The sequence below is a fragment of the Perna viridis genome, chromosome 9 (assembly GCF_037379345.1).
Source record: "Perna viridis isolate PV_CMFRI_1.1 ecotype Kerala chromosome 9, ASM3737934v1, whole genome shotgun sequence".
In the NCBI taxonomy this organism is placed as follows: Eukaryota; Metazoa; Mollusca; class Bivalvia; order Mytilida; family Mytilidae; genus Perna; species Perna viridis.
In genome coordinates this window covers 19,140,979-19,158,565 of record NC_142453.1, presented here as the reverse complement: position 1 = coordinate 19,158,565, position 17,587 = coordinate 19,140,979, and the positions used below count along the sequence as shown (strand labels likewise).

At 30.8% G+C, this 17,587-nt stretch overlaps 1 protein-coding gene across 1 annotated transcript; it reads left to right on the top strand.

Moving 5' to 3' along the window:
- Positions 1-227: 227 nt before the first annotated feature.
- On the top strand, positions 228-12,580 carry LOC148607206 (angiopoietin-1-like). The gene is made up of 7 exons (XM_088543503.1): positions 228-267; positions 1,158-1,160; positions 1,443-1,607; positions 10,260-10,378; positions 11,158-11,254; positions 11,430-11,594; positions 12,333-12,580. The coding sequence occupies exons 1-7, from the start codon at positions 228-230 to the stop codon at positions 12,578-12,580; spliced, it is 837 nt and encodes a 278-aa protein (XP_088399629.1).
- Positions 12,581-17,587: the final 5,007 nt, after the last annotated feature.

Sequence of the window (17,587 nt, the reverse complement as noted above, 5' to 3'; positions counted from 1 at the left end):
ATATATTGATTGGGAGTTATCCATTTGTATGTACTGCGTTTTCAATTATGAACTATACGGTTAACTCTGATGTAAAATTCCTGTCTTTGGATCAAATGTATAAAGTCTTTTATACTTCTCCTTTCATGGAATGTGCAATGTTTGGCTTGTTTTATCCATACTTTTATATTGAATTCAACAACCAAACTAACACATGTGTTCTGTCTAAATGTTCCCGAAAAAATGCTATGAATATTGGCTCAAGTGTTCTACAGAAACAAGGAATGGGTATGTACATGTATAATACACATGCTTTACTATTTTGCACACTGTTCGAATAATTTGAAAGAAAAAATCAATTTTTGTAACTTTTCACATATTAATTAAAATCTATTTTCGATGACAATTCCTCAAGTGTTAAAAAAGTGGTAAGTGACACTTTCCTCGATACACTTTTGAGTTGCGCATATAATTCAAACTTGAAATTGTTTTAACGTCTTTAAACGATTGAACTAAAACAAATGCCAAAAAAGTAAAAAATATAAAATGAAATAACAAAAAAAATTAAACAAACAAACAAACAAAAAAAAAAAACAAAAAACAAAAACAAAAAAAAAGCAAAATGAAACAATCTTCAAAACAAAACAAAAATAAAACAGATTCTGTGGAAATATAAAAAACAAATATTCTCGAAAGAACAACAACTTTGTGACTGCAGTGAGTTGCCAGGGAATAATAGCAATGGGATTTATCGGATCAACTCAAATGACGATGGCAACTATGTGAGCGTTTTATGTGAGATAGATGGATGGAATGTAAGTATTAAGCAAATAATTGAAACTTGTTTTACATCTGTCTTATTTGTGGAAATGGAGATAAGGCCTTTCTCATTCGTAAATAAATCAAAATGTATATAACGCTGTCTTTGTTTATGTAAAACTAGGAATGATTTACGAAGGTCTATCGTCTATCGTATAACTCAAACGATAAGTGTATTTTGTAAGCAATTCACGCTAGAAAATCTATAGGGCCTAGGTATTTGGAGAAAGCTTTCAAAATCGTGTTGTGAATACAATAGAAGAACACGGCAACATCAAACATCTGTTTTAAAAAAGAAAGAATTGAATGAGGGAACAATTGCTCATTAATACTTGTAACCTCTTTCTTTTTCTCTTCAGGTTGTAAGCAGAAGGTTTGATGGTTCTGTTGATTTCAACACAGCTTGGCAAGATTAAAAAATTGGTTTTGGCAATATATCAGGAGAATTTTAGCTCGGTATTTAACTTATAACACATTTTTAAAATATTAATCGACGAAACAAAATGCCTTAGTTTTAATATTGTTAAACGCTTTTCTCTAATATTCTAATACGAGTTAATCCAAATGACCAAAGAATGGGACAAAAAGTCTTGTTGAGTAATATTTTCCCAAAATAGCTCAAACTATTCCATACGTATTTGCAGGCAATGAAATTCTCTACCAAATAGCACCAAGAGCCTACTACCAGGTCATTTTTGATTTGGTCGATGCCGATGGAAACACATCCTATGCACTGTATTCTACGTTTGGAGTTGATGATGACACCACTAATTATACACTGAAGCTAACAGGTTATTCTGGAACTGCCGGTATATATATTATTGAAAACAAATTAGTTTTTTTTCCCAGTTTACATTTTTTAATAACTATTTTATACTTTATGACCTAGAGCGCTAGGTATTAGTTTTGTATAAGACAAGATTTTCTGGCTTATCTGTCGTTTTGAACCCACAAAATTAAAAAAAAAATCTTCCTCGCTGTTAACTGCATAAGAAAACTATATGCAATTACTTTGCCTGCTTTGTTCTTCTAGTGACATCGTTTATGTAGTAATTGTATGTTGTATTGTTTGAAGTAGTGAAGTATTAAATTAAAATTGCAAAGGAAAATAATTGAACTACCAAGATTGAATCATTGTTAAAATCTAACCTTCCATTGAACTTAAGGAGGTAGACCTACAGTAAAGAATACAACCTTAAAAATCATTGGAATGTTTGTGTTCAGCATTTTACATCAATCTCATGTAAGCATCAAAGTAACTTGGATTGATTTCATTCCGTATGAAATAAAAGCTTGATAGACCTTGGTTAAAATGAATATGATACAAGCATATCACTGATTTCAAGAGTTATTTCCTTTACCTTAGGTCTACCTCCTTAAAATACCACGAGGAAATGATATGCTAAAATGTAGTATAACAACTGCCGTATTTCAGTCATGCTCCATGTTAGATGAGATTCATTTATCATAACATAAATTGTACTATACATTTATACCATTAAACAGGAAATTCTATGAAAAAGTATAAATCGAAAAGTTTGAGTGGCATGCCCTTTCTGACTAGAGATCGGGACGATGGCTGTCCTCGACGCCTAAAATCTGGATGGTGGTACAGAAGTTGTTCGCAGTGTAATGTTCTTGGTCTATGTGGGCCAACTAAACAAGGAGAGAAGTACATGACCTGGAAAACCTGGAGAAGAATCGGCTTGGCAGAAATGTCAGTGATGATCAAGCCGAAAAGTTCTTGATAGATTAACTTATTGTTTGCTTTTTTTTCAGTTTATTAGTAACAGTAATTTCGATACTACAAAATAAGTAAAAAAAATACAACATACACATTAATGAAATGTATTGCGTTTCGAATTCACAACAAACGTGTAAACAAATGTAAATTTAGGTATATTTTATCAGATAAATATTATTTGATCTTTTTGTCATATTTGTTTAATATTCTTTAAATGTAAAATGAGTAAGTTTGTCATATTGCAATAAACAGTGTAATCACATTTACACCATATACATCTCGTTATTTGCCGAGAAACAGAGGATATTAATCAAATCAGTGCACCTGGTCTGTGCACTATGTTTAAAGTAGATTCCGGGTTGCTCTTTTATCTTACGTTCTATCTGTGTGTTTTTTTGTTTTTTTTTTCGTTTTTTTTTCTTTGCTTTTTGTTCTTTTGTTTTGTTTTTGTTAGTTTATGTGCTTTATTGTGATTTCTCTATTACCGTTCTAAATATAGTTTCTCAATTTTCCTTTGCAGTATATTTGTTTTGAAAAGCATAATCAAGGAAACCAAGAGTCTATCGAAAATCAAAAGAATGTAATCCAGGGATAAACACCAGACAGGGAAAACAGACAAACACAACAAAAAATATAAAGTCACTAAAATGATACATACAAAGTAACAATGATAAATGAGCAACTCAGACCCCACTTATAACCGGGAACCTGGACAAGGTGCACCGGTACTTTTAGCGTCCTCTGACCTTATAGAAACACCTGCCGATCGCGAGTTGCTCATAAAATGGCAGGTACATGGTAGAGGAAAGGGAACCTTTGACACCTGGAACAAATCAGTTTACATGTTGCAAATGGATACATCGTAATGATCCACGAGTTCATGATGAAGACCATAAAACTTTTGTAGTGATGACTTCAATCTTGTAGCAAACATAACCATGTTACATATGCCTAATTGTAAAAAGGTCTAGCGCAATACAAAAAGTCTGCGTAGTCACGACAATTTCAGGCAGAACATATGAATTGTAGTATAAAGAGTAAGTGCTGAATGGACATTGCAACCTATTAAAGGAAAGTTGACAATTCTGAATGAAAGGTCATTAAGTTTGTCATCGATCTGTAAATGTAGGTCAAGATGTGAGACTGATTTCACAATGTTTGGACTATCCTGTATCCCTTTATAAGTACCTAGGGGTAGACGCGATTAACTCCCCAAATGTTTTTGGAATTTTTAACGGATTTGGAATTGTTTTTTACAAAGTATGTGGATTCTTTACCAAGAACTATATATTTGTATCTAGGTGTACCAATTTTTTTTTAGAAAAAACGATGTTTGATGTTTTTGAGTCGGAATTTTAGCTGAGTATGGGGATAGAAGTATACAGTGTTGCAAAAAAATCATAGGTTTCAATGCTATTTTATTCTGATAATAATCTTGAATGGAGGGTATCCAAAAGATCTTTCGAATTTTTCAGGATCCACATCGAATAAATACCACTACGGGGATAACAAATGTTGTGGTAAGACTTGAGACCCTATTTGACAGCTGTGAGTATGGAAGTTAAAGATTTTGAAAGAGGTTTGGTGGCACATCTTGTAGATCAATCTTTGTAAAGTTGTTTGTATGTATTGTGGAATTTAAGAATTCAGCACATAGACGGTAAATCACAATTCGTCTTTGGTAGAGGGACCAGAATAGAATAGCACAGATTTATGATTTTCCATTATGTCTTCTTTGGAGATTGTAAGGGCAGTATAGGTCTTATCACTGCTGTTATTTTCTACGTCAACTTCTGATAAAAAACATTGGATGTAATATGTTTTGCAGACAAAAACAATGTTGTTTTGGGCTTTGTCTGTTGGTACGACAACATATTTGTCATGTATAGTAGATAATGGTTTTTTTACCATGAGATCTTTGAAAACTGATGTAGCATTGACACTTATGGATCTACTGAAAACTTTCATTTGTTTCAAAAGACTTCACGGCCTTTACCCACTCTAACAGAGAATAAATATTTTTCTGTTCTCGCGTAGTCCTCCACGGCATCCATAAGAAATTGTTTAAATTCAATTAACTTCATTCCCGCTTGATCTCTTAGATGTAAGAAAAATGATTAAAGCAATATCACATGTAAACTATAGTCTAAAAAAATCAATTAATGGTTTAATACAGGAATAGACAAATTAGTTTGGTTCCCTTGATTTTCCTTAGGTACAATTATATTAAATCTAAAATTGAAAGTAGAATTATGTTCAAATAAAATTTCACCTGTAGTAAGAAAAGGAAAATTAAAAGACAGCGCGTGTCGGGTATCTTTGTTCTGTTGCAGCATTGGTATAAATATCGATACAAACGCTTTGAAATAGAAAACAGATCAGATAGGCAAAGAAAAAATGCTAAAGGCATTCCGACAGCTTGGTGAAACGCCCGTCCTTTTAATTAAAACAAAGTATTTGATCAGTTATTCAAGCAGTTTCACATCATCAAAATAAAAATACACAATGTACGACTCGATTTGATGTTTCACAAAATATGAACTTTCTTTACCTTTTCGCATAATGTTTTATGTGGATACACTGGCGAATGGGTGACATATATCCCACTTTTCATTTGTAAGTGTGGTTTACAAGATAGAAAAAAATCTATTAAACTACTATTACAAATATAAACGATATTCCAACTTTGGGAAAACTCATTAATTTAGACGTTTCCCCATTTTCGTAAAGGTTATTTGGGGTAAAATGGCAGTAAAGAGGACATTTTCACGCTTGAAATATTTCTTTATGGATTTATAGTAAAAACAGATTTTTTGAAGTTTAGTAACGCTCTTACTATCTACAAAAGGAAAATTGCGTCGATTATAACTTATTTGGAAGGCAGACAACGTTCCACATGTTTCAGACAAAAGTTTTGCAATATGTATATGCTTATCTTGATCTTAGTTTTTTCCAGTAAGTGTGCATAATTACGAAACAATTCCGGATTTCCTACTATGACAAAATGTCAATTCAGGTATGCTGATAATAGAAATTACAAGTGTGCATAATTACGAAACAATTCCGGATTTCCTACTATGACAAAATGTCAATTCAGGTATGCTGATAATAGAAATTACATTAATTTAAGTCCTTTAAATATTAAAAAATCACCACATATAAGTTTTTATCAGGAATAAAGATAACAAAATAGATAATCCTAAATATAATTAAAAACAATTAATGCATAACACACGTTTATAATATAAAAGTTTTACTTCAAAAGTGATTTCTTTTACATTTACATCAATATCACATAAGAATTGATGTATTGCCAAAAGGAATCTTTTCTTTAATCATTTCATTATTTTTGTATTCATAAAACAATGGTCATTGAAAAATGAATAAAATATGAAACCAAGCTATAGTTCTTGTCATTCCTTGTTTATAGGTTTGAAAGTTAACAAATATGTGGTAGTTGTTTTGTGTTCTGATTGTACCTGTGGGTAAGCATACACTATGAAAATTGAACTGTTCAATGTATCATAGTTTTACTTTCCTCTTTCGCCTACCTACTTTTTCGAAAATCAGAGGACGTTTACCTTACCGGTACACCTGGTCCATGCTGCCAGTTTTTAGTGGAATCCGAGTTGCTCATTTGCTTTTATTACTATGTATGTATGATTGTAGTTACAGTATGTTCTTTGTTGTGTATAAATACAAAAAAAATACCAGTTTTATATATTGTAAATTTTGATATGCTGTACACGTGTTTCAAGGAATAACCTCTCATCAGCAGCATTAAAATCAAATATGTAGGAAGATCATAATCAAAATATAAGTTGTATACAAGAAGTACTCATAACTTCTTGAATGTCTGTTTTCCATGTCTGGTCTTTGTCCCTGGATAACAGTCTTTTGATTACCACTATAACCTTGGTTCCTCTGATTACTCTTATGCACCATACTTTTTTTGTTGTACCCTGTTAAATATATTCTTCCAAATGAAATCAAGATTATTGTTCCTTAGTCATTACGTTTGATTGAACATCTCTATCCTCAGGTGCAGTCTATACAAAATAACAAAATAAATTAACCAAAAAACCACCAAAAAAAAAAAAACAAAAACAAAAACAAAAACATAAAACAAAAACAAAAAAAAAGAAAAGAAAAACAGGTGATTCATCATGCATATGAAAAACCCACGACTTGTCTTTTCCACTTCCAGTTTCATGTACAGACCACATCACTAGTCTTAGGTTGTCATTGCATTTTTTGCGTTTTCGAGATTTATATAGTTTCTGTGTGGAATTGGAACTTTGTAGTTATTGTTCTTGATCTGTCTTGATATGGCTGACTTTAGTGGGACATCAATGTGTGGTTTTCTGAAAAAAAAAAATAAATAAAAAATAATAATAAAATAAAATAAAATAAAATGCGGATCTGAATACAGAAAGGATATCGTTACGAGAATATAAAGCATATATAGACAAAAAAGTATCGTTTGTTCAGGGGATTTTTCTTCACCTCAACCATAAGTAACGTCTTACTTTTGCATTGTTTGTTTCATAACTCTTTATTCCAAGAGTAGTTATTATTGAAAAAATATTGATTTCGATTTAAAAAATTGATATTTGAAATTCAAAACTATGAATGTTTACGATATGTCATTCATGTCAGACAAAGAAAACAAACCTCTACTGGAAGTCAATTAGGAATATTTCTAATCATCATATTCTTCAAAATACACTAACTGAACTTATAAGAATAATTGAAAACAAAAACGTGAGTAACTGTACACCTTTTGAAAAATATCCTACCTGTAATTGAGGAATAATCAAAATTGCGATTTTTCAAATATGGTAATCCATTGAGGTACATTTTCCTAAAAATAAATGCAATTATTATGATGTGATTTGCAGAAGTTAAACGCTTTCTGATAGACCAAATTTTGTAACGTGTCTATAACGTCATCAACATTTTTAATGATGTATTCGTCGAATTTTGATACTAAAATTAAATTATAAGGAATGCATATATGTTTTCGGTCTATTTGAAATAACCTCAACGCCCGTGGTACACACTTGACAGTAACTGCTACTCGGGTTATTAAGTGTGCATCTTGTTGTTTAGGTTATTTTCTTCACAGACCAAAACAAAAACAAAAAAACAATAACAGACATTCCTTACAAATTCTCAGGAATTGTTACTTCCAATTACCTACGATTGATTGAATTTTGAATTATGGTTGACTAACGTTGTGTGTATATATATTTTTTTTTATGTTACATGTGTATTACAGGTGTTATAGCACTGTCAATTAAAATGACGTAACAGTATACTATATAACTAGTAACTATCATTAAAAGAGATTAAACGGCAAACCTTCATTTAAAATGACATTACAGTACTGTTCTTTTTGGTGATATTACTGAAAACTGTCATTTTCAATCACGTTTCTGTTAACTACCATTTTCAATGTGGTTACAGGACTGTCGTTTACAGTGTCGTTAGTGTACTGTCCTTTGTTATGTTGGGAGTGTTACATAATACTACAACTGACAGTGACGTTAGAACAATGTCAATTACAGCTATCACTTTTTTGACACAAATGCTCATATATCAACCTGTAAACATCTACATGATTCTAAAATGTGGGGGACTGAATTACGTATAAAGCATAGGGAATGTTTAAATAAAGGGAAATAACTCTATATAATGATCATAATTAAGTTTATCTATTATGGAACATGTACTAATTCTTGTTTAAAATAGGAAAGTCCCAGGTATCTAGAGTTGAATATTACATTGAAAAAAAATGATAATAATATAATGAGTTTTATTATGTGCTCTATTTTACTTCTACTTATACAATCTCTTTAAGTCTTAAAATTTCGGGATTATGTATCCCCTTAATAATGCAACACGCACAGAAATGGAGGTGCTGTTGATAGGTAAATGGTCAGATATAAAAATAAATATTTGGATTAAAGACGACTGTTCTAACGACCTATGGTGAATCGTGCTGTTGCTCTCGAAATCAGATCAAGTGCTGAAGAGACGATCAAATTTAAAATACATATAAATAAACGACAAGGAAAAATTTTAATCCGTACTGTCATTCTTTCATTTGTATTTTATACTTTTTTACATCTTCAAACACGATTTACTCATTAATTCTTAATCTTTTAAATACAATCTATATCACGTTTGTTGGTAATGACACCAGTCAACAACAGCCATTATCTGTGATGAGAATTTAAGCATATTGAGAAAGTCGTAATCCCAGAATGATATTTTGTCTCAAAACTAATCGACGATGGTGTCTGTAGAGATTGCTAACAAGATGACGATGACAATGGATCTTGTATTTTTTAATCGCTTATAATTACTTGTCGTTAAAAATTGACACGTATTTTTTTTCAGCAGATCAGATTTGGTATAAAAACTCAAACATTATTTAATTTTGAAAAAAATACTATGTATATGCATGCTTTACATGCATTATTTTGCATTCTTTTTTCATGCACTGCGTTTTCAATGCAAAACTATAAGGTTATATCAAATGTGAAATTCGTTTCTTTGGATTCGTTCCATAAAGTCTTGGAGACCTCGTCTTTGATGGAATGTGCGATGTTTGGATCGTCAAATCTATACTTTTCTGTTGAATTCAACAATCAAACCAAAACATGTATTCCGTCTAAATGTTTTCGAAATACTATAAAAAGTATTGGTACAAGTGTTTTACAGTTACAGGAGATAGGTATGTATATTACATATATCGTACTATTTTGAATGATTTCCCAATATTTGTCTAAGTAATTGTGAAATATTGCATTACAATAACATTTCACACTCTTCTTTAAAAAAAGATCATTGTAATTAATTTTCAAGTTAAAAATCGTCAAGTAATCACTTTTTAAATTAAACCTTAACTAACACATATCTTAACTTATCTTTAAGTTGCATATAAGAATAAAAAGATTGCTTCTCAAACATTAATATCTGTTAAATGTCTTAAAACGATTAAAAAAAACCACAAATATTTTGCAATGAAATTCGGTTCATAGCCATTATCGAGCAGTCTTAATAAAAGTCAGACAGGAGGTGATATGTGCATGTCAAACACCAACTGAACTCAGTTTAATTTTTTTTTGTTTTGTTCAGAAACAGTTATGGACACAAAACCAGTCTTAGTTTTTCAATTGGGTGTTGCGCTTTTGGGATAAAATCTATATAATTTGTACATAAAGTTAGCACTTTACAAGAGTTAGAGTTCTTGATATAGTTTGCTTTGGTTGATTTAATGGGAGGTTAAGTGTAGTTGTCTAATAAAAAAACGAATCTGAATACAGAAAATAATTGTGTCTCATAAAACTACAGCATATATAGACCAAAAACGCATCGTTGGTTCCGTGGGTTTTTCTACACCATGAATCACCTATACCATAGGCAATGTCTGAATAATATATGGACTGGAGTTAATTTGTGGTTCATTTCATTTTTGCCTGCATCTTAATTTAACCAATCTAAATATAACCTGTCATTCAAGACCATAATTGAGAAATGCAGTTTCAGTACTAAAATAAACAAATACAAACTAATTTATGAAAATATATATGATTCGAATAAATTCTTAAGTTACCTACAGTCATTCTGAAATCATTATGTCTTGTAGGCTATAAGTTGTGCACTGATCCCAGTTGAGAGATTTAAAGTCATGTCATTTTTTTTAAAGAACGACCAATTTGTGACTGCAGCGAGTTGCCAGGGAACAATAGCAGTGGAATTTACCAGATTATTTCAAATAATGATGGCAGCACCGTCAGCGTTGGTTGTGAGATAGGTGGATGGACCGTATGTATTTGAAAACTATTTAAAACTTTTCAAACACCTGTCTTAGTTGTGAAACGGGAAACAGTGCCTATTTTGTAAATGAAGTAATTAACGGAACCAAGATTCGAACTAAAATCAAAATAATATCTTCCCTGGTTAGAAAGGGAACATAGACACCCACAAAAAAGAACATGTATAAAGAAATAGAAGTCAATATCCAACCTAACTCTACTAAAAACAGGAGAAAATAAAATAGAATAGGTTTTTCGGTTTGTTTGAGCGTCATCATCTTTTCTAATATTACCCGCCGACTTGCACATTCATCATTCAATGTCACTTTTGGGTAGACAAAGGAAAATAATGCACAGTGAACAAATTTGTTCTCGTGATGCATGTAAATACACAATAACGGTCCACGCGTCTATAATCCATTTTTGTAATTACTTTAATCTTGCACCAACATATCCCTGATAGGAAACCCTACTTGTAAGGAGACTAGCATGGTACAGATGTTCAATGTAGTTTCGTGAAGTCTTGGAATGACGTATGAATTGTGATGTGAAAAATCGTACATATCGTGCATTATGTGAATCGTGTGTCAAATAATGTGTTAATAATAATACTGTGCGCGGCTCATGCTGGTTAACTGAGTATGTTCTACGTTTTGGGGACATCTTTTCACATCTAAGCTACGTCGAGTTGCGAGTAACTCGGTAACATAAAACGTTTGGTTTTTTGCTAAAAAAAATTGATTGATTAGAGAAGAAGATCTTATTAGACCTTCATTTTTCTTTTTTCAGGTTGTTGGCAGAAGGTTTGATGGTTCAGTTAACTTCAATAGAGTTTGGCAAGATTATAAGATTGGTTTTGGAAATATATCAGGAGAATTCTGGCTCGGTATTTATATTCAGAAAATCAAATGATGAAGCTAACACTGCTATATGTATGTATTTGTTTTTGTAAAACACGCATCGCCAATTTCCTAATTGTAAGTTCAGGTTTATGAAACTGTAATGGCTTATCGTTAATATTTCCAAAGAGACAGCTTAAACAATTTCATAAGTTATTTCAGGCAACGAAATTCTCTACCAAATAACATCAAGAGCCCAATACCAGGTCCGGTTTGATTTGGTTGATGCTGATGGAAACACATCTTATGCACTGTATTCTACGTTCGGGGTTGATGATGAAACCACCAATTATACACTGAACCTAGATGGTTATTCAGGAACTGCTGGTAAATATCTCATTGGAACTAATTAACCAACCACTGTAAGAGATTCAAGGTATTATTGTTGCATTAAACGAAAACGTCTGACAAATCTGTCCTTTTGAACAAAAACAAACAACAAAAACAAAAAACAAAAAAAAACAAAAAAAACAAAAACTAACAAACTAACAAAACAAAAACAAAACAGAAATAGATAAGAAATTAACAAAAAAAAAATAAATAAAAAGAAATAGACAAACAAAAGAAAAAGAAACAAAGCGGAGAGACTGGTGATCTATTTCGTCTTTACTCAGAAAAACTTACGATACAAACGTACTGTGCTTAATTTCGGTGAAGACTTAATAATATATGTATATATCACTATTTTGCTGAAATAATACTAAAACCAGCGAAAATCTACCAAGCAACTATTTATTTCGTGATTACGAAATGATCGTTCACAAGACTTGTAGAAGTTGATCAAATTCTATTCCTTAATGTGTATATATTTTCTGTTCAAATTTGATATTACATAATGTGTCACTTCTCGAGGTAAAAATTGAAAGTGCAAAAGAAATCATCAAGCTACAATTTGGCAAATTTGAACTTTACTTAAAAAAATAAAACTATCATTGAACAAAAAGAACTATGTTGAAATGTATATGATGACGCTAATAAACAACACCCCAATCCAAGTTTTCATTTTACTTTGATGTTCATTAACCATTATATTAATTGTACTGTACAATTTATACAATTAAACAGGAAATTCAATGATAAACTACAAATCGAAAAGTTTGAATGGTATGGCATTTCTGACTAAGGACCAAGACGATGTCTGTCCTCTACGGATGAAATCTGGGTGGTGGTACAGAAGCTGTTCTCAGTGTAATATTTTTGGCCTTTATGGACCAGGTAAAAAGGGAGTGCAATTCATGATCTGGAAAACCTGGCGAGGAAAAGTTGGCTTAGCCAAAACAACAATGATGATCAAACCGTATAATCCTGCATAGATTTTGTTTGTGTCTTGTTTGTGTTTTGTTTTTATCATGGTAAAGATAATGTCAAAATAATTGATTCCAAACATCTCAAACTTCGATAACATCCACATTTACGAAGAAAAAATCTAAGTAACGAGTTTTGTCCCTAACTAGTTGTAGTTTTGTATTGTATTGTTTTTTTTTTTAAGTAACATAATTCATAACAGTTTTTAATTAAGAATATGTATTACTGTAGATCATTAAAAAATTATAATATTCTATTGGTAAAACGTTGCTCAGCTGATATGTACAAATCCATAATTTTGACAGCATCCGGTTTGATTATCTGGTATTGAAAGTCAATGCCAAAAATTCAAACTGCTATTCAATCCCCTTATATAGAAACATATCAATGACAACGACATCTTTGTCATTAGAAGACGATATAAATATGTCAGACGAACAGGAGAGGTTTGCATTCAATGGTCATTTAAACCAATTCTTTAAATTAGTGTTATTCCGAAAAAAAGTTCTGTGTTGAATATATTAGTATTTTTATCAAGCTTCACCCAGTTGATGTGCTGCTTTTGTTTACCAAAGAAGATATTAATTTACAGTACTTTCCGAATCATAATGTCAGAAAAACTGCTTACATATCGTAAAGTTGCCGAGGATTTATTGCATATAATAAACGAAACTATTACCTTAAATACAGAATTGCTCATTTACGTTTCTTGAAATATGATCAACTGAATAATTCTATGATCTAATAAAACAATGCGATTGATTTTAATTTGGCTTATATTAATTACTAAATAAACAACTCAACTCTTGGTTTTGGCGAAAATTGTTATGACTTTAATAAATTCAACAAAATCAACTTGTCAACAAAAAAATTGAATGTTGACACAGGAATGATAAAAGTATATTGATGTTCAATGATGGGCAACCATCATATAGTTTGTAAAGTCACCACCGGACAACAAGTAGGACGACTGATGAATTCCGCCAACACACATTATTTTTTCTAGACACATTGTTTGGCAAGTCATGACGCTTTGTGGTTACTGATGATACTGTTCTATCCGAAAAAGAAACCAAACAGCCGAAAAAACATATCGAAATAAAGGGTTTTGGTTGGCAGGGATTTCGATTGTATTCCTCACAATATCAAACTGTGAATGATGAACTAATAACATTCCTTCATAAATACAATTGCTTTGAAAGCGGGAAAAGTACATGCATTTGCACGGACTAAAAACGATAACAAATTGTAATAATGCAATAAACGAATTTAATGGTTGATTCATTAAATTTAGTTATTTTAATGAACGATAATTGGAGTTGTAAATTATTAAAGTAAATTATTGTCTCAAATATGCATTGGAAAGGCGTTGCTTAAACTTAATTTCGTTTAGACAAAATGAGGAATGAAAGCTGATATGTTCTTTCATTTATATTCTGAATTTATCTTTGGTACATTTCCATAGTTTTTCTTTCCTCTTTTGTCTACGCCGGCCTTACCTTTTATTAGCAGCTTGACGAATTTTTCTTGAAAATCAGATCACGCTTATTCTATAGGTGCACCTGGTCACTGCTCCCAGTTTTCAGTTTAGTCCGAATTGCTCATTTACTTTGTTGCCTTCTATGTATTATTTTTGTTATTTTATATTCTATGTTGTGCTTTTGTTTTCTATGCCTGGTTCTTGTCCTAGGATAGCATTCTTGATAGAATATGATAGAATCTTGGTTCTCTTGATTTCGCTACCATGTGATATTCAAATCATACCCGAGATACATAGATGCATGTAAATTATATCATAAAAAGTAATTTTATTTTGAAACCTGCAGTATGTGATAAATGTAAGACAGTAATTTGCTTTGTCGTTTAGTCATGGATATATTGCGACATTCATTACCTGTTTCTAACAAGTTTTCTGAGGATTGGTGCATATTCAATACAATTGAAAGGATTTTGAATCATTTTATAATTTTAATAAACTTTTTTTCACTACTTTCCTAATTCGTATTCGTTTTTCTACATCTAAAAATTCCTGTCCGTTTGTTTGAATGTATTACATGTATAGATGCATTATGAAAGATGGGATTATTTGAATAACACAAAACAAAATATAATAATATCAGAAAATAAATAGTTATGTGCTACATAAAAAAATGACTTGAATTTTTAAGATGTTCATCATTCTTTGATTAACGATACCATATATTCATTTTCGTTTCAAATATTTGAACATTTGATAGTTTAATTTTATCAATTGACCATAAATCTACTATTCAAATATCTAAGGATATCAATATGAAACAAAAAATGTTGATATAACCTGTTTACACATACGAATATATTTTTTTACTTACAGAATTAAAACATTTTTTACCTTGCTTGAAATTCCTTTTTCAAATCCAACTGACCTTAATGGAACATTTCAATGGAACTCCCATTCAATCTTTTAGAATTGGACCCCAACTTTGGAACTCATTATCCATATTTTTAGTTTGTTAAATGGCAATTTCATCTTGCTGTCCTGCAACTTTATGGAATAAGATTTCATTTTACTGTCTTGTAGTCATTTCGTTTTGCCATATCCATTGCTATATTATCTGATTTATACGTGTGCTGCATAGATGAAAACATCTGTATGATCTACATTTTGCAAACCATTCATTCGATGATACACAATCCGCATTATCAATATGTTTATTTTTTGTAGCGCTTATAGTTTTTTGTCACTATTTACCTAACTTATACAAAACTTAAAAATCATTAATATGTACATGGTCGCTTTTAAAATTCCAATCGTTGTTTGACATTCAAGATAGCAAAATGTCTTGGTCTTTGATGCATACTTTTAATTACAAAACTTACCACAAATTTATACTCCATCCCATATAAACTTAGTTTTTTTAGCATACCCATTTTTCTCGATAGAACCTTCCTATTATACTGAAACAAAACCAAAACAAAAACGAAAATTACAACATCAAAAAGAAAAAAATAGATATAATAATATTTAAATACAACAACAAATACAATCATACCATTTAAATCGTTATTAAATTTTGAATATAAAGTACTTTTGTGACAAAATTTATGCTTTTGGATTTGTCATCCCAAAACGTATATTTTGTCACAAAAGTACTTTAAACCGAGCAATATTTTTTCTTACATCATATTGAACCTAGTTAGCTAGCTTTTCCAAGCAGTCAAATATGGTTATTAAGGACTGTCTTTTAGAAAACCATGCAAAATCGTCCAAAAGTGATTTCAGAAATTTCTAATAATTTATATTGCATTGGGGAGGACGAAAAACTGCAAAATATTTTTTTTCCGTAAAATTCAAAAATGGCCGAGAAATGACCGCCGTTTTGTTTTCTGAGAGTTTACTAGGAAAATGACAATTTTCAGGTAAAAACATGCAAAATTAGGACAATCTTATAGCATGATTGAGTTGGCATGGTGGGGCGAGAATTGCTAGGAATCAAAACCATTCTGGTGTTCACCATTGATCCTTCATCTCAATTAAAGTGTCTTTACGGGTAAGAAAAATCTAGAAAAGATTTTGCAACTTGATACTTTATGCTAATAACATACAAGTAAGTAACTCCTATGTACTGACATATAATAGCAAAACATAAGCTGGGGAGGATAAGGGTCAAACACAGAATACCAAATTTAGGTATTCTGCTTGCATGTTTTAACAGAAAAAAATAATCATGCATAAATATTTATATCTACCACAAAATCAAAAGCATTCATCATCAAGAATATTTTCCACATAAAAGCACTAATATATGGTACATCCATAAAACTGACAATGAATCTTTTACAATATACATATATCATGTGTATCCTTTAACGGGAGATAATTTCTTCAGAATGGAAAATTAAAATATAGCAGATTTGGATACACATGGACATGCATGCTGCACAACGTGTGTCTCCCACTGACAATTTTCTTAACTTCTGTATAATTAAAATATCTTGCCAATATCTTTCTGAAAAGATAGATTCACTTTTAATTTTCATAACATGACATACATGTACATGTACATTATGTTATACTGTTTGACAGTCTTACATGCAGACATACATGTACATATATATGTAACTGAAACTTTTACATATATGTGCATATATGCAATATGTAAATTTCAAATTCTTGAACATTTTGTACATTTGTATTTTTTAACAAGGTTGGTTATGTTTTTGTCCAGTTTGTTTCAAAATTTATACATTCTGTTCTTTTTCAATTAGAGGCTCTTAGCGTTTCAACACTTTCTTCTCCCTCACACTCTCCTAGAAGACTGATTTGCCTGCAATAGAAATGTCAATATTTCTCTTTTTATTGGCATCTTTAAAATTTTGAACAATGCCCTTTAATAAATAAATTGTATTACTCAGAATTTCAATGAATACTAGGAATCACCATTACATGTACGTTCATGTACAAATATAACAAATAGAAAACCTCATGAACATTTATTATTGATGAATTAAATGATAGACGAGGAACTTCAATGCTTCAATCACCTTCTTTCACACTATTCAAACCCATTTCCTTGCGAATGACATGTTTAAGATAATTAAAATCATTAAGGAACAAAAAATATAAAATAATATGGACATTTATATGTTCATTGTAACTACTTGTAAATTTTTATCTACAACAATGAAAGTGAGAAAAAAATATAATAAACAAGCAAATAAATCCCCCCCCCCACGCCAAAAAAAAAAAAAAAAATTTGAATGTGAATACTGGTTTACTTTACACAGAAAAATAAACATACATGCACTGTTACATTTTATAAACAAATCTGTATATACATACCATAGTTTTTTCAGCATTTTACAGACAGAGTAATTTTATGAATATATTTGGATGCTTTTTATCTTATTTTCAAGAAATCAAAGCAGGGAACAAACTTTACAAGGACCAGGCACCCAATACTACTAAAAATTTTATCGGCCCCAAAATTGAAAAAAAAACATCTTTTTATGAATCAATTTAAAAAACATTTACA